The sequence below is a fragment of the Antennarius striatus genome, chromosome 1, assembly GCF_040054535.1.
Source record: "Antennarius striatus isolate MH-2024 chromosome 1, ASM4005453v1, whole genome shotgun sequence".
In the NCBI taxonomy this organism is placed as follows: Eukaryota; Metazoa; Chordata; class Actinopteri; order Lophiiformes; family Antennariidae; genus Antennarius; species Antennarius striatus.
Window position 1 is genome coordinate 30,886,926 of NC_090776.1, and position 18,233 is coordinate 30,905,158.

The 18,233-nt window shown below is 41.6% G+C and overlaps 2 protein-coding genes across 4 annotated transcripts in view; one reads left to right on the forward strand and one right to left on the reverse strand.

Annotated features, from left to right (window-relative positions):
• Window positions 1–111: 111 nt before the first annotated feature.
• Window positions 112–10,011, reverse strand: gcfc2 (GC-rich sequence DNA-binding factor 2). Of its 2 annotated transcripts, XM_068325837.1 has the most exons (19): window positions 9,452–10,011; window positions 9,187–9,240; window positions 8,960–9,061; window positions 8,638–8,805; window positions 7,585–7,830; window positions 7,386–7,486; window positions 7,049–7,197; window positions 6,634–6,817; window positions 5,212–5,335; window positions 5,080–5,122; window positions 4,738–4,835; window positions 4,374–4,573; window positions 4,150–4,294; window positions 2,823–2,944; window positions 2,510–2,586; window positions 1,918–1,984; window positions 1,662–1,808; window positions 1,402–1,538; window positions 112–796 (listed from the first exon to the last, which is right to left on the reverse strand). In XM_068325837.1, exons 1-19 carry the CDS (start codon window positions 9,771–9,773, stop codon window positions 664–666), a joined length of 2,619 nt encoding a protein of 872 aa, XP_068181938.1. In that variant the 5' UTR covers window positions 9,774–10,011; the 3' UTR covers window positions 112–663. The 2 variants fall into 2 exon arrangements, with proteins under 2 accessions (XP_068181938.1, XP_068182017.1); XM_068325916.1 differs by lacking the exon at window positions 9,187–9,240 and having other exon boundaries at window positions 9,452–10,009.
• Window positions 10,012–10,394: 383 nt separating this feature from the next.
• Window positions 10,395–18,233, forward strand: part of itsn2b (intersectin 2b) — a 28,579-nt gene continuing 20,740 nt past the window's right edge. For both annotated transcript variants that reach the window (XM_068325620.1, XM_068325706.1), the window contains exons 1-4: window positions 10,395–10,605; window positions 17,347–17,478; window positions 17,934–18,026; window positions 18,151–18,214. In XM_068325620.1, coding sequence (XP_068181721.1) covers window positions 17,472–17,478; window positions 17,934–18,026; window positions 18,151–18,214 — 164 coding nt within the window. In that variant the 5' untranslated portion in view covers window positions 10,395–10,605; window positions 17,347–17,471. The remainder of the gene's footprint in view (window positions 10,606–17,346; window positions 17,479–17,933; window positions 18,027–18,150; window positions 18,215–18,233) is intronic.

Sequence of the window (18,233 nt, forward strand, 5' to 3'; positions counted from 1 at the left end):
ATCAGTAATATTCATAATGCATTTACTGTATGCATCAGGTTTGTGAGCTACTACACAGCTTACATTGTGCTCTACTTGCCCAATGTGTCACTTTTCTAGGAAATGTGTTAAACACGTGTGTTTGAGTTTGTTTACAGAACATTTCCTTAAAAAGCTGAGTGGTAATAATCACTGAAGCAATCCTCTGTGGAGTTTTTTTTTGTATCATTCCATTGAATAGTGACTAGATATTTACAGATATTAGACATAGAAACACTGACAAAATTGCTGGTACCCCTCCCTTAATAAAAAAATGATGGCAGTCTAACCATTGTTCCCTGTAAATGTCCTTTAACACCACAGGAAATCTGAATACAACTTGATATATTCATGAAATACATTTATTAATAAAAATACATTTATTTTCTGTACAAATGACAAAATAGAAGAAACCATTTCCCACACACTGCTGTTAATGTAGTAATTGTGTTCTGTGCTGGTCTGAGCGGTGGCTATTCATCAAGACTGCTCTAATGGCTCATGTTTCCTGTGTGCTATTATTAAACCACCTTTTCCTCAATGTTAAACACATTCAGTGTCTCTCCTGCTGCACAATGTTCTTTTCTCCAAAAATCCACTGTACTGTGTTTACTGATCGAACTTCCACTCCATCATATTTGTAGCTCAGTCATTCTCCTGGTTTAGCAGCTGGTGAGAGTAGATGACATCTTCATAGTGGTATTTCTCTGCTATAGCCATGATGGAGTCATTACACCGGATTGTGCTCAAAATCTGCAGCAATTCAACCACAGCAGACCTACAGTGGGCAATCAAATCTGGGTTAGAGGAATGTTGTCACATCTGTGTGAATCTATTGGGATAAAGGAACATTAATTCCACTTTGATATGACAGGAACAGGTGGTTATGTAACATTTAGGTCATTTGCTCGCAGCTCAACATGTAACTAAACATCCTAACAAATTTCAATCAATAAAGTAAGATTCAAGCATTTTGATGGCACTGTTTAGTACCGGCGCAAAAAAATTGGGATTATCAAAACACCGTCTCATCAAATCTAAATTATGATAAATGCAGCTCCAAATAATGTTTCTAGGATTTTTTTTATCAGCTGTTCATATTAAATTTGGTCATGTTTTATAATAATGGTCTATTGCAAAAAACAAAAGAACTGATAACAAAACACAGTATTGTCCGCGGTGAATATCTAAAATCAAACATTGTTACCCTTAAAAACAAAAAGGTTTGAAAGTGGATGACAGCAATATCTTGGCTGATAATAGGTAAACTTAAAGGCATTGCAAGCTGAAATATTTACGGGTCTTTTTTACTGAACTCTTCATTGTCATCAAGTTGACCCCACAGTAATTATGTAAGCATATTGTTTTGTTAACAAAACTCACCTTGTGTTTGGATCGTCAGGAGGCTGTTGTTTGCAAATGGTGTGAACTTTCTGAACTAAGTGGTTTCTTAGATTGTGAAGCTGAGGTAAACAGACAGTCTCTCCTTTTAGCCAAGAGAGCGGCAGACTACCTGCAATCTGGAAAGAAGACGACAAGCAGCGTGAGGTTAACCAAGAGAAACCACCAGAGCAATAACCATTTCAAACTCCCAAAAGCCACAAACACACACATTACACAGCAACAATAGGAAATGCAAACACCTTTCTATATGCCATGACAACAATACTGTGCAAAGTCTGACTGCAGAGGGTGATCATCAGGTATCGGTTCAGCAGCTTGTCCAACATCAGTTCCTTCAACACAACCTCAGGAAGCAGCAAATCCCATTTCCCCATGTTCGTTAACAGCTGGTGAAGAACAAAATGAGTGACTAAAAACTGAGCGAGAATATTTAACACGAGACAAAGTATACCACTCAGGAACTCTTTTTAAAAAAATGATGATATAGAGCCGTACTTTGATGGCCGTCAGGAACTGCTGATCCCTGAAGCGACACTGAGGAGACGTCCGGTCTTCTACAAACCTGGATAGAAAATAACAATGTTGTCTTGACATGATCTCACAAAAGTGCAAATTCAAGGTCTCTGATCTACGATTTCATAGAATAATTGAGCACAGATGTTTTTCAGGCCGTTCTGTATGCTGCGCAAGAAAACAAATGTCTTTGCAGACAATATTGAACATCTATAACAGTAAATAGCTTGTTTTCTCCGTGTTACTGATTCAAATAGAAGGGTCCCTCTTTAATCGCAGGAATTAAGTTCAAAAAGTAACCCGCAAAGTAGTCAGCTTTGTTTTTTACAATTATTATGGATGTTTTCAGGCTGTAAAACCCACCACTACTATTTTATACAGTTTTGTCAGACAGGCATTAACAGTTTCACATTTTCCTCTCTTGTTTAAACATGCAGGATGCTGAACACATTGCACTGTAAAAAAAAAAAAAAGCATGGAAAATTGCACAAACAAAACCTCAAAACTGCGAGGCCACGAAAGGCACCACTAGTGAGGGACCACTGTATCGACTTGGGGAAGAAAATGAACTGACTTTTTGGGGTAGAGAGGGATGAAGATATCCTCATCTACACAATTCCTCAATCGGCCGATCACAGCCTCTATGAATGCCTGCAGGGGACATATTAGAACATGGTTAACACAAATGTGTACACATTGTTTATATGATAAATAAAACAGTATTTTTTTACATGCTACAGCTTTCTTTATGAAACTTTAAGCACTACAATTCAGCATGAAGCGTCTGTTTTATTGTTTGAGGGTTAATAGTTGCCAAAGTTGAATGATTTCCATGTTGAGAATTATCTACAGAATATAAATATATTGTCAGTAAGCATTGACTTTACCTTCACTGGCTTACTCTGTTCCCCTTCAAAGATGGAATAGTCTTCTTTCAATCTGTGACAAATATCAGACAGACAGTCTGTCTGTTGACGAGATACGGGATCCCATGCCAGCTCCACGTAAGCTAAAGAAATGACAGACCAAAAACACAAGATAATGGGGTTTGGTGGAGCTCAGGAGCAGAAGAAAGACACAGACAGGGTATGGTTCAGAGAACAAGGTCAGGGACAGAGCGCTCAGTTATGCTCTGTGTTGAACTGATTGCTCTCTCTATACAGTTGTGGGTTGATGTGTGGAGGCTGCCTGAAACAAAAAGATTCTTCTTTAGAGAGTCTGTAGTTTGATATATTTGTGTTCAACAGACTGATGAAGTGAAGGTACAGAAAACAGTACATACCTAATTTCTCAAGGGAAATCATGTACATCATTTGATTAAGCCTTGAAATACTATCTCCCAACCTATCTATTTGAATAAACTCACTCTGTCACGTTTTAACTCCACCCACCACTGCCCGACCAATCACGGCCCATCTGCCAGAAGGAACCCCGTGAACAATATGGCGTAAGAACATCGGGCAGCGAGTCTTTTTGTTAGTTACGCCTTTCGTTCACACGATAACGCAGATATCCAGGACCAAAACGCTGGACAAAGTTTTTTGAAAACGCCGGGTCTTCTTTGTTTGTGTGGACGCTGTAACCAAAACTTTGTCCATCCGGGGGGGCGTCTCCCTGCGACGAAAACCACTGTGACGTCAGTGTATGTGTGACCCGTGTCTACATGTACACAGGACGGACGGAGTTAAAACCGGCTATTTTCTGACGTATAACAGCTCCAGCCTTGATAACAGTTGAATATTAGATTGTCTGTTTCTTTCTGAGTCATAAAGTTTATATATTTATTTATTTATTCATTCATTCACATTCCTCGCCAAAGACGACGCCGCCAGTTCTAGGTCAGACCAGGATGTGCTGCCTGCTGGTGAGAGAACTCTGTGATGGGTGAGCTTGGTTTATAATACCAATACATTTGTTTTCATATGTTTGGTATGAATTCTGATATTACTGCTTTATCGTGGAATTTCCACGGTTTCCTGCTCGTAATGTATAAAAGAAAAGTCTTACCAGACAACACTGGTTTCGAAATGCCAAACAATTCAATAAAATCATGGTTTTTTTGTACAATATTAATGTAGTTACCTGACAATGAATAGCCCCATACTGTGTTTAGAATTACTGAATATATGTCAAATTCTTTGAATAATACAGGATAGGTACAATTCCACATGAAACAAAGAGGAGAGTCACTGAGCGTGGGTCTGTGTTCATTACCTGTCATTTTGGGTAGGACATTCCTTTCTATAACAGTACACAGTGTCTGCCTGTCTGTGTCCTCCAGCTCCTCATGGCCATGACCGTGACAAAAGGTCTCAACGGCTGTGAACCACGGAAGGTTTTCACAGTCTTGTATGGAATCCTAGAACACACAAATTGTATTAGGTATGCAATTTCAAATGTATGTATGAGCTAATCACTAGATTTATTTCCACAATTACCTCCAGCGGATTCCACGGCAGTAACTGAAGTCTTATGATTGGGTTCAACAACTTGGGTAAACACAGAGAGATGTAGGCGTTGTGATAAGATTCAGAATAAGATCCTCTCCATTCTTCAAAGTGGCACAGAATCTTCTTAACATCGCAGAACTCATCCTGGACGTCAGAAAATACTACCTGGGACCTCAACAGGATATCAGCTACAGAGGCAGACAGAAACATGAAAGGAAAGTTAAACATCAGCAACAAAGCAATCAGTAGACACCAGAAAGTAGCCTAGAAGTTTTCTGCATTGGCTTGTTAAAATGAAAGCCGGATGCCTCGGTTGAAACTCTATGCTGACTGAACTGAATGAATTCCTCGCCTTTCTTTTTCTGCAGCTCATCATCCTCTTCTGCTGAGAGCTGTGTGTCATCAGGTATATCAAAATCTTCCTCAGTTTTAACATCATTATCTTCTTTGCTGAAACATTCCAAAAAACATTACATACACGTGAAGAGTAGAATACCAGTTTCACACAGCTTGTAAATACCTCTTTTTTGCAATACTTTTACAGGGATTATTTTATTTTGTGCACATTTCTAAATACAATCACAAGTTTCTAATACATAACACAGATTTTCTTTCACAATGAAAATTAAAAATTGACTGGCAGAACTTCTGAATTTTGCATCTAGACCAATTTGAATCAATTACATTCACTGACCCTTGTGTTCCATTGGCTGAATCTCCACTTTGATCATCTGTGCCTAACAAAAAAGGTAAGATGAAAGAATATAGCTCATATAAATTTTTTGTCTGGACTTTAATCACAAATACAGCCACACGTGTTACTAACAGCTGAGCTGCTGCAGATGGTCAAACTGTTCCTTCACTCTGTGACGTCGCCGTGCCAACAGCACTCCCATCTGGTCAGACAACAGAACGTGCAACTCCAATTCCAGTGAGTTGATCTCAACAACCTGTAGATGCAACAATCAAACACATCAGTTTAGGTTTCTCAAGTAAGAAAATTACCATGAATAATCTTTATAAAATGGAATATGTAAAGGTGACCCCAGAAACTGCTAACCAGCTTTAAAAACTACAAAAACTAACTAAAACAAACAGTGTTTGTAAGTATACACATGCAGACATGCTATCATCCTTGTGAAAACACGATTGAATGTTCTATTATACAGGTAGTTCTCAAGATATGAACATTCGACTTAGGAACTTTCGTAGATACGGACAACCATGCCCCATGTCTGACTACTGTAGTTCCCCTCAGCAAAAGCGACACCAAGCAGCGTAGCATTAACACCCCATAGATTAAGGTTTCACATGTCTTGTCAGAATAACTCGTAAGACTAAGTGAACCGTTAGCTCTGATGTCGGATGTCATGTGGCTTTCTTGTCAACACTTCATCTGCAGCATCTTGTCCTTGTTTTATCCAAATCTGTGAACTTCCGGGCAGAGAACGAACACACAATGTATTGTGGCGGCCAGTAATTCGAGTCGGATTGAAAGTTAGTGCCAGAAATGTAGACTATATACCACCAGTAAGAAAACTCTGTCACAACCTGCCTGTTAATTCATATTGTTTTAATTATCGATGGGGTTGTCCCCCTGTAGGAGCTAAACGATGTAGGGAACCAATGTTGGCCAGGTTAGGTTTCTACCCAGAAGCATTAACTGACGCTAACACTGAATGTTTTGCTATTTGATGTTAATTATTGGTTGAGTTAACTGAGAAACTTACTGGAAACAAAAAAGAGTAATCAAGAATAAAGTGGCATGATTACAAAGAGGCGCATCAGTGCATCATTCATGTAAGTGTGGCGGAATACCTCCGTGGACTAAAGCATGGCTCAGCCTCTAAACCCCAGAGGACAAAATTCATTCAACAAAGGTAGAGATGTAAAAATTACATTACGGTTCTATTTTATTTAATTGTTTTTATGTCCTATTATTCTTTCTAGCAAGTCTTAGGGAATAACATTGTCATATTTAGAGTAGTAATGACATTTAAATGACCTCAATGGTGATTATAGATTGACATTTAATAAATAATGACTTAAAAACAACTCAGCTTACGAGTACAAAAACCTTGCACAGTTTTTGTACTCGTACTGAACATGTGCTAAACAAATTAAATAAATAAATAAATAAACAATCTCTTGGAACCAATTGTATTAGTAAGCTGAGGCCTAACTGTACATCAATTATACGACATATTTGCTTTATGTTATAAAACTATTAATATTATTAATTCCTCACCTTCTCCCGTAAACACTCCACCAGGTTGTGGACATAGAAGGTCATAGCCCGGTAAAACTTTAGCTGGCTTTCTGAAGAGCATTCTGCCAGAATCTCTAGAGAGCTGCTAGCATTCTCAACATCGCCTTCCATCCTCCTCAGTTCTGCTTGCCGTGCTCTGTGAACCTCCTTTAGTGAATCTAGTCTAGAGCAAAAAAATAAATATCAACAAGAGGTGTCAAGCCAGGAATACCAAACAATCAACATAATAAAAAAGACACAGGAATAAAAGTTTTGGGAAGCATTATTACATTATTATAACATTATTTCAACACAAAGGTATGTCAGCCACTATTACATTCATGAATGTTATCAGTCTTCTGTGAAACAGTGATGTGTTGCAATATCAAGGCAGATAAAACAATAAGAAACTTACTTCCCAGCGATTTTTTTCTTGACCATTGTGACGCTGATCAGAGGAAGAGTCTTTGGGATTCTGACCCTCGCTGAAGCCTTCTTCTGTCTTTTCTCTTGCCTGTTGATGTTGCTGCTGCTGTAGCTGCTGGATTCACTTCCAGAGGGGCTCTGTGGAGAATAAAGGAGGATGAAAGATGCCAAGGCTATAGTAGAGAGGGAGAGGTATACTCAATAAGGCTAATGCCCTCAGATAAAAAGACTGTCCTCCCATTTAAGGTTTGCCAGCCACTAAATGGAACAAGAAATCAAAGAGTGATAGAAAAAAAAATCCTTTAGAGGAAAAATGTCCTTCCTACCCGTCCTCCTGGATGTCTCTTGACTCCCTTCTCGATTTGTGTCTCCTCCCAAAGTTCCTGTTCTTCTTCATCAGTTCCTGAGAGACTGTCATCACTCCCTCCTGGATTACACACAAGCATATATAATAGCACACCTCACATTCCATAAGTCTGATGCACAACCTTGTAATTCGATCAACCAGTTCTCCCCTTCTCATACCAATTTTCTCAGCAATTCTCTCCCTGAGGCTCTTTGATCGTGGTGCAAACTGAATTCTTCTCTCGTGATCATCTGACTCATCAACATCTTCAACCCTGTCTTCATCATCTTCTCTGCTGTAGTGATCAGGGGTGCTACCAGCAGAACTCTGGCCATCTCTATCCAGCGGAATGAAATTTTTCTGGCTTCGAGTGGCACGACGCTTTTTCCTGGCTGCCTGGATCTCTTCAGCATTAGGAATAATCACTATAAAGACAGATAACAGATTCACAAATACAGGTTTTCACGAGAAACACTTTGTATATCGCTAAAAAAAAGTGTTGAAATGCACAAACACCACTCAGAATCTAGTAAACAGGAAAATAGAATTGGCTTTTCAACACTGGAAAACCGAAATAAAGACACATCCTTTAACATTCATTAGGTATTCCAAAAAGAAAGTTTGATACCACTCATATTTAGTTTAGGTTTGTTTCCTCAAATGAGTCCAATCGATCAGTCTATGACACATCTGTTTTTCCCGTGGAGCCCAACATGTCACAACGCTGTGTTTCAACAACAAACACAGACCATTAAAACCAGGCTTACACACAGACCATTAAACAAAAAGCTCACTCCTAAGAGGATCTGTCATATTTTTATGTTACCTGAGTGTCACTTAGAGTTTTGTATACCATATAACAGACAGGTGTGTGGGGTATTAAGCTTGTTGGAATCTAAAATATCATCACTAAAAACCACTAAATCCTATTGTATGTTCTTTTGATCGAAGTGTAGTAAGAGATGTAGAATTTGATCTGGTAACATCATAAAAAGAAGGCCAATATTGTACATGGTTTTTTTAAAAAAGCAACTACACTTGAAGTATCGTAAAGGCAAACTGATATCCATTGTGAATTTGATGAATATTGGTTAAAAGTATGCAGTACACTTAACACAGAAATGCTGATTGTTCTTTCTCTAACACAAATCAATAACCATCTCCAAGGATTAAATCAAAAAACCCAAAAACACACTTTCGCTTGTCTTCTAGTCTAGAGAGAGAACACATACCCAGCTTAGTAGAAGAGATGCTGGTGTCTGACATTGAGCTGACTGAGGAAGATGAAATACCATCATCATCATTGTCATTGTCACTGTCATCACCTTCATTGTGATCACTTTGTTGCAAAGCACATGGGGATGTCTGACTGTCATAATCTTGTGGTTCGATATTTTTTCCTGCAGGAAGTGGAAAAGGGAAGTTGAGCCAAAACAGTTTTATATACTGTATATATAACCAAACTTTTTTACGCATCACATAGAACATAGTGACCTGCCAGTGTGTTAAAAGCATGAATACATTATTTATAAGATGAACCAGTGAAGTACGCACCTGCATGCTGGGTGGCCTTAGCATGTGAAACCTCCTTCTTTCTAACTTGAAAGACCACGGCTTTCTCTGAGGACTTCTTCAGTTTAAATGTTGGTTCCTCAGCTGAACGATAAAAAGTAAAGCAGAGATCTTGAAAGCAAAACCTTCAACCTACCACACAAATGACCATCCCCACCAGCGTTCACACTGACTGCTGCTTCCCCCTGAGGTCACATAAGGCTTCTTACGTGACATCTGTCTGCACATTTGACAAGGTGGTCGAGGGCTTGAGGCGTCGCTACCTTTTTTTTTAAAGAATCAACAAATTATTCTGTTAACGTTTCTCATTCGTTCGTTACACCTGCCATGGGAAAAGGACTGAAACAAAATCCACCTTTTACAATAGGACTGTAAAATGCAATAGTTGTGAAGATAGATGGTCTACAGCAGCCATTTGTAATGGTTGTTTATTGAGCATGACACGAGTTTCCCATCAGAGATTAATAGTCTTACCTTCTTTGTCTTCAGAGAAACTCAGGATGGAGTTTGAATTCTTCTTAATCGAATAGTTGCCTTTCTTTCTCTCGTCTACTTCCTCTTTAGCCTCCAATGTCTCCGCATCTTCCCCGTCACTACTGCCCGCTTTGGGAGGCGTCGCCTCCCGCTTGGAGCTGCATGAGATCCCGCGGCCCTGGGCCAGATTGAACGGCTTGTGAACCACAGCCTGAGCGTTCTCTTCCTCCTCTTCACCTCCGCTGTTCTTCTGCTTGTCCTCTTCGTCGCTCGAGTTGCATTTCCTCTGTCGAAAGTTCCGCCGGGGCTTTTTATTGAACATTTTGTTGAACTGCTACAGTCACAGAGGGAAGTGTTTGGGATACGAGGCTTGAGCTAAACCACGGTACGTTACGCCAGAAACTGCTTCACAAAGTCGTAAAACCATCGTAAAAACGTGACGTCAGTATCACGTGATAAATCAGCAATGGATTATGGGCTATGTAGTGATAAAATAGACTACAACTAAAAACTAGAACAAAGCTGCTTTTGTACGCGTTTGTGGATGTACATTTTTATTATGAATTAGAAGATATTCACCATTTCCAGTAACGTGTAGCACAGCTAATGACAGTGACGGTGAAAACTAGTTGGATGAATTATGTGAGTATTTAATATTTATACTTTTATAAAGTATAAAGTCGTTTTTACTTCACAGTGTTGGTTAGACGACTGAAGTCAGAACAAGCCTTAGAAGGAGCTGAAGAACCAGTCCTGGGTTCACCCCCCCGGAGTTTCCTCTCCTCGATCGATCCCCCCGTGTGGAGCCTACAGCCCCCGGGGCTCTGCTCCCACTCGGCGGACGGACGGTGAGCAGAGCCCCGCACACACACACAGACACACACACACACACACACACACACACACACACACGCACACACACACACACCCGTAGTCAGCCATGTTGGAGTGACGCTGTGCTGTCAGCAACAGGCTCCTGACTATCAGACTAACTTGCCCATTGTTCCAGCGCCCCCCCGTGTGTGGACCACAACCCCCCCGGTGTGAACGGGAATCAGTCGGAAGTGGCGGAAAATCCTTTCGGGGCTTGAATCGGCAGCAGAGTGGACGTTTAGTGTCGGGGGAGAGGAGTGGACGGGACGCTCCGGACAAGCGTGAGTCCAACTTGGGTTCCGGCCTGGAGCCGCTCTCTGGGGCGACGTCTGCGTTACCGGGGCGTCCTAAGCCGGTCTGTGTCGTCTAATGTCGTCTTATGTCGTCTCTCTGTCCTTTTGAGTGACTTCAAGTCGTTGGAGGTGCTCGATGCTCCGCTCGCCCCCCTGGACAACCTGCGCTGGGAGTTGGGTTAGCTTGTTCCCCGGGCGGGGGTGTCGGCACTGAGAGCCGGAGTTCACCGGTGTTCACCGGTGTTTACAGGTGTTTACCGGAGTTCACCGGTATTTACCGGTGTTTACAGGTGTTCACCGGTGTTTACCGGTGTTTACAGGTGTTCACCGGTGTTTACCGGTGAACACCGGTGTTCACCGGTGTTCACCGGTGTTTACAGGTGTGTACCGGTGTTTACAGGTGTGTACCGGTGTTTACAGGTGTTTACCAGTGTTCACCGGTGTTTACAGGTGTTTACCGGTGTTTACAGGTGTGTACCGGTGTTTACCGGTGTTTACAGGTGTGTACCGGTGTTTACCGGTGTTTACAGGTGTTCACCGGTGTTTACAGGTGTTCACCGGTGTTTACCGGTGTTTACAGGTGTTCACCGGTGAACACCGGTGAACACCGGTGTTCACCGGTGTTCACCGGTGTTTACAGGTGTGTACCGGTGTTTACAGGTGTGTACCGGTGTTTACAGGTGTTTACCAGTGTTCACCGGTGTTTACAGGTGTTTACCGGTGTTTACAGGTGTGTACCGGTGTTTACCGGTGTTTACAGGTGTGTACCGGTGTTTACAGGTGTTTACCGGTGTTTACAGGTGTGTACCGGTGTTTACAGGTGTTCACCGGTGTTTACCGGTGTTTACAGGTGTGTACCGGTGTTTACAGGTGTGTACCGGTGTTTACAGGTGTGTACCGGTGTTTACAGGTGTTTACCGGTGTGTACCGGTGTTTACAGGTGTGTACTGGTGTTTACCGGTGTTTACAGGTGTTCACCGGTGTGTACCGGTGTGTACCGGTGTTTACAGGTGTGTACCGGTGTTTACAGGTGTGTACCGGTGTTTACAGGTGTGTACCGGTGTTCACCGGTGTTTACAGGTGTGTACCGGTGTTTACCGGTGTTTACAGGTGTTCACCGGTGTTCACCGGTGTTTACAGGTGTGTACCGGTGTTTACATGTGTTTACAGGTGTTCACAGGTGTGTACTGGTGTTTACAGGTGTTTACCGGTGTTTACCGGTGTCTACCGGTGTTTCTGGAGGATTGCTCGTTAACTTTGACAACCCCCCCCCGGGTCGGACTGGTCGTGCAGGTTCCAGAGCGGCTGCCGACAGTGGGTCAGGGAACGTTTCCTTGTTTGTGTGTATGGGGGGGGGGTGAACCAGGGGCTTAAACCAGGTGCATGCAGTGATTTGAGAGGGGGTGGACTGGGGGGAGGTGATGTGATCATATGTGACCCATGTACAAATGATTTAAAACTTGTTTTCAACTTGTCTTTGTACTGTGTTCCCTGGGTGCTTGTTTAGTTCATGTATTCACCAACATTAACTCCATACACAGAACTCAAACAACCCCTTAGTGTGCTGTTACAGTACTGTATTACCATAAACTAAGTCACAGAAATAAAATGGACAATATCCAGTTTTGTCCCATAATATTCAGCCCAGGTTGTCATTTACCAAAAGAAAGTAACAGAAATGTATGACCGAAAGCATGTTATACAGTGCATATGATGTTCATGTTTTCAGTGTAGCTCATTAAATTAATAATCATTTATAACTTTTCTGGCTGTTGCAGAAAATCCAAATACACTTCCAATGGTAAATACTCAAAGAGGAAAATGTAGTGCACCTGTAATTCCACCTGTTTACTGAGGCTGCAGCAACAAACATGCTAATGTTTCAGCCCTACAGGTATTTAACTTTAGAATTATGTGATTTAGTAACGTAAATACTAGGAAGGCACCTTTTTTCCAAAACTGATGCATTCCAAATACACGTTCTTAAATACAGCATAGCTGTGCTTTCTTCTGTCCTTTACACTGCACAGATCTGTACTGCCAATATACTTGAGCATGTTTGCACAGATTTATCCCGTCATGTTCTTTTTTTAAATCTATTTTTCCTTGCTGCCAGACTGAATGCCTGTTTCTGTTGGTCACTGTTTTTATAATATCTTTATGAGAAAAAGAAAAACCAGGGTGGGTCTTGGCAGACTTAAAGGAGGGCTAGGCATGCCTTGCCTCTTAAGAAAACAAAACTCTGTACCGCAAACATCTTTAATCAAACCCAATCTGATACAATCCAAAGAGTTACTGCAGAATTTCCTGAATGTGTGCACAATGAACATGGTGATGAAAGTGGTGTTCATGGAATCGTGTGGATGGGTGATGCATGCATCAGTTTGACAAGGTCGGCTAAATATTCTGCTCAGTGGGGGGAATCAGCAATTGAAAAAGAATGAAGAAGAGAGGAACGGGACACAAGTGATAAAGGGGACTGATAGCTAGTCATGTGATCTTAGTATGTACTGTATTTCCAAAAATAAAGGTAGACCAAAGCATTAAGAAGAAAGAGAGCCATGTACAGTGTTGATGTCATTGTTGAGAGGCCAGCAGGTGAGGCAGTCTTAAATTAGAAAACTCTTAGAACAGGTAGTGCTTGTTTTAGACCAGAGTAGAAAGGAGGAGAGGAGAGGTCACGTAGATGCTAGCTTATAGATCTAAGACCTAACATTCAATGACACATAGAGGGAGAGGTAGTGATGGAGAAAGTATTACAGTTCAAAAGAGAGTTGGAATGAGGAAGTGGAGAGATAAAAGGTGCAAATATGAGACTGAGATTTCAGTGAATTTCTTTCCTCATTCTCATCTATCTCTGTCTTTCTGTTAATTTGAAAGAGGCTTTGTGGCAGCATGTTGAAATACAAAACTGAGCATATGGCACAAAGAGACAGACAAATGTATTGAAAGTGGAAGAACTGGAACACGGCTTGCATGGATCAAAGCTGCTACTGAGGCAGCTGAGGTGGGACACAGCCGTGCTATTTATCCAACAGTTTTCTGTGTTGTATATAGTAATGGAGAGACAGGCAGAACTGAAGCAGAACTGAAGCAGGTGCAGTCTGACAGAACCAGCCAGTCCAGCCTCAAAGGAAAAAACAAAACTACAAGCTGAGGAAGTGGGATGTGTCCGATAGGCAAGGCATTCATTTGTGATCTGGGTAGAATCAGTCTGCTGAACAAATAAGTGATCAGACTCATCATAAAGCTCTGTTGTTATTATTTTTCAGGATGAGCTTAAACAAATTGTCTGTACTCTCAAAGTGGAGTAAGTGCAGCCCCTGTGGGAACCGTTTCCTCTGGGCTTCCTGTCTGTCAGTTCACTGCTATGTATTTGCTCAGGCTGGTTAAAAAGCATTTTGCCTGTTGCTCTTCAGCTTGACAGTAGAGGCAGAAATAAAGTTGATTCCAGTATGCGATTTCATCGTAAATCAGTCAGTGGGGTACAGTAATACAGAGTTCACTATAGAATTTTGACTTCTTGATGACTGCAAACGTGGCGTCTGAGGAAGAATATGTCCAGTTGTTCCTGCCACAATGAAAGAATTTTAATAAATAAGTAGTTTTACTTGTTTGCTTTTAGAGAGAAATGCTGCAAATAAAGGAAAGAGTCTTCCATCTCTTGTTTCCTCAAGCTGTAGCCCCTCCAGGCGTCATGACGCTGGCAGATGCCTGAAATCGATCTCATGTAACTTAGTGTTTGAGTCACGGCTGCATCTGTACACACGGTGGGGTCCTCCCAATGCATTAGCCTCCATTTTCACCTGGAATCACCTGGAATATATTAGGTGTGTAACAGTAGCAGGATATTTTTTCACAATATGCTAATTCTATATGCTAATCATATTAAAAAGTTTTTTTCATAGAGCGTAGGAGACGGAGTGGTTTAAGAGCACTCCGTTATGAAGGCTTGCGTTGAATCGATTTGTGGTTTGGATTCTGGCCCGCGGCCCCGCGACACTCACTCTCCCATTTCCTGTCAGATGTCTCTGACTTTCCCGTCCATGGGTATAAATATCCAAAAAACAATGTTATTTAAAGTAAATCTGCATTTGTTATGGAATACTGTATAAGTATCCAAAGTAGTTTGACAGATGTGGCAGGTTTGTCTGCTTCAGGGGGTTACTCCAGGCTCGTTGATGCTTGTAGGTTTGGTGACCTTTTAATTGTACTTATTGAATATATATTTAGCTGAGATACAGTCAAACAGTGTGAAAAATGTTTTTTATGTGCCACATGATCCAAATCAATGCTGATTTATATCGTCACATAACTGGTGTATGGAAAGGATTTTGTTTTTTAAATAAAAAAATGTTAGAAGTACTTTGTGGTCTTCAATTATCTAGTGTCATATATAACATTCTTAGTGTGTGGTTAATTGTTTAAACTGTTAAATGCCCTGTATACTTCTCCACCATCCCGGAATTACAAGTTGGGTCCAAATACTATAGGTGATACGTTCCCTATTTACCACTCTATGCGTCAGTAATGGGAGGTGTGTATCTGTGTGAGCGTCAGGATGGCTGACACACTGCTGACATTGGTCTTAACTCCCTCTGTGTTGAGGTGTCAGAGTCCTTCTCATAGGTACAGTGGGTTTCTCGCTGTCACAGAGGCATGAAAACAAAATCTAAAGTTTCTAATTGTTGAGTTGTTTACGAGGATGCGCTTAAAGACTGCATTGCTTTGAATTCTGGAACTCAAACCAGCTGTTAGCAAACAGGTGTTTGCTGAAGATGCAGACATTTCTAGAAATATATCCTTGTCTTGTATTGTGATGATTCTAAGTCAGAACGATGTACCTGACCTTCATACACAGATGCTTTGTGTAGGTTTAGCCCTCAGAGAGGATTTACATGAGATTTGCAAATTTTAAGTCCTACGGTGAGGTTTGTGATCGTCCAGTCAGCTGTCAGCCTCTTGTTAGGAGGAGTCTGGACTCTGTGTGTGTGTGTGTGTGTGTGTGTGTGTGTGTGTGTGTGTGTGTGTGTGTGTGTGTGTGTGTGTGTGTTTGTCATGACCAATGAGATTGATCTCTGTCTAAAATGCCAACACGACTCCCACTGATACACTTTTAAAGGGACGTCTCTGCATAAACTGACTTGTACTCCAATGCATGCTGCACATGAAGGACAAATAGAAATGCAATGGAATGAAACCAAACCTGAGAGGAGACACCAGGAAGGCAACAGATGGCAAGCAGCAGATTAGCTCTTACTGTTGTCTGGCCTTGTGAGACCTTTGTCCAGCTCTCTTTCATGTTCCCATTCACAAAGCTCATATCAACCAACAAGAAATTTAACATCGAGTGTCACTCATCCATTCATCATTCTTACTCTGCCCCAATCCCAAACATAACTCTCTTTTTGATTTAGATTCTGGGACTTCAAAGTTGTCTTTGCCAAAAACCACAATGATTTCCTGTCAACTGACATTAAATAAGGAAATTCTTTTGCCAGGCAGGAAGTGTTCAGTAGAAAGATTGGAATTCTTGTCTTCAAATTTTTCATTTTGATGTGTGATGCTTGAGGCCTAAAACATTAGACTTACGAAGCAGCTCAAACAAGTTAGGAGCTAACCAAACAACATGAAAGTCAATCAAAATGATCTTCAGACGGTGGAGAAAGCACAGCCTTTGGGACCCCGTACCCTTTGATTAGAGGATAAGATCAATCATAATTGAGCAGGGAAGGGAAATCCTTTTTCTGATGTATCAATGTTTCACAAAAACTGCTCGCTACTCATGTTCGACATCACGTTCGATTCCAACATTAGCTGTTCACAGTGATTGTTGTGAACAAGCAGCACATATGTTGATAGCCAAGGACATTCAGCATGATGTTGCCTACCATAACTTCCCCAAGTAATATTAATGCAGTTATAGGAAATGCTGTGCAGCTGTATGATCATAAATTCAATATTATTTTAAAAAAAGACGATAATAAATATTCTTAACCCGACTGGCTAGCCTGTGCAGTTAGCTAACAAACTCTTTTAATGCTAAACATTTTGAAAAAGGTTTTATTACTGTCAACATTTTCGTGCGACTGCCCGTTGATGACTCAACAGAAACAAACAAGGGCAGTCGGTGACAGGAAAACAGGCTAACAGGCACTGAGACTGTAGAGATGCCTGGTTTGTAATGTCTATTGATTTGTACCCCAGTTTGGCCCAGACTGAAAGAGTAACGCTGGTGATTCCCAGTGGATAGCTTCTGGTTTCTAACATGATGAAGGTCTCATGAGTCAACGGTCTGTTTCAAAACACAGCGCGCTGCCTTTCCTCTTCATGAGAAGTCATTAAGGGTGTTGGTGGTGGAATAAGGAATGAGAATGAACCTAGCATGTGTGCAGACGGCCGTCTGCCCGTCAAACAGCCACAGACAAAGTACGTGGTGTCCCACACTGAACCGTCCACAGCTGCCCAGCATGTCGCTGTGCTTTGGGTTGTTTGTCTGGACTGACGGTACAAAAGGGATATTGTGAAGGATTATCAGTAGAGGTTGCGAGTCCGGCGATCTGGCCATCAGAGTGTGGATGTTGTTGGGAGGTGTCCCAGTGCTGTAACAGCTTTGGGACGTGTCCAGAGGGACGTGAACAGGAGCCCTGTTTCCTCTCCTGGCTGACCAAAACCTCCCTCACTCTCAGTACTGTTTCTCTCCCTCTCCCCTCTTCCTGCCCCCCCCAGCGACACCACTGTGTGGTGTGAGCTCCGTATTGATGACCGGGCTGTGACTGTGTTCTGTAGATGGCTGCGACCATTAGCTGAAGACGCCACTGGGAGTTCCCCTTCTGTCTCTGCCCCTCGCAAACATGAATGGTAAGACCACGCTGGGTTCATGCTTTCACCTGCACATGTTCTCACAATGACATCAGGAGTTCTAGTGTTCTCTCTGTCTGATGCACTTTGATGCTGTACAGACCAATCAGCTGTCAGGATGCTTTTGGTGGTTTGTGTGACTGTGGTCCCTCTCGTACCATATTACTTTAGCCCAACTTTTAGTTCTATATTTTAGTTCCATTCTATATTTTGACAACTGTGGAGTAAACATAACTTTATTTTGAACATAGTGATAATAGATGGGATTAAGTGCTATATAAATAAAAGTTGATTGATTGATTGATTGATACGGCGTCATTAGCAACACTGTGTTTCCACACACAGGCTGGCCTCAGAATTTTTTTTGTGAGTGTGAGAATTATGAACTTTTCATAATGGTCTTTAACAATTGTTTTTGTGATACTTTTCCCTGTCTTGTATATTTTCCTCCCCAGGAGGTCCAAGCATGTGGGCGATCTCTCCTGAGGAGAGGAACAAACATGACCAGAAGTTTGATACCCTGTCCCCATCAATGGGCTACGTCTCAGGTACACTCTCGACCACACAGATGATGACTGACTGCCAGTGCTCACAGCGCTTTCACTACATTTGTGCCTACTTGAGCAGTTAGACTTCAAATTTTACATTTTTATCTTCTGTCTGTTTCTGTAGGGGAACAGGCAAGAAAGTTTTTCCTCCAGTCGGGGCTGCCTGCTTCTGTGCTGGCTGAGATATGGTAAGAATGGCAAAGATGC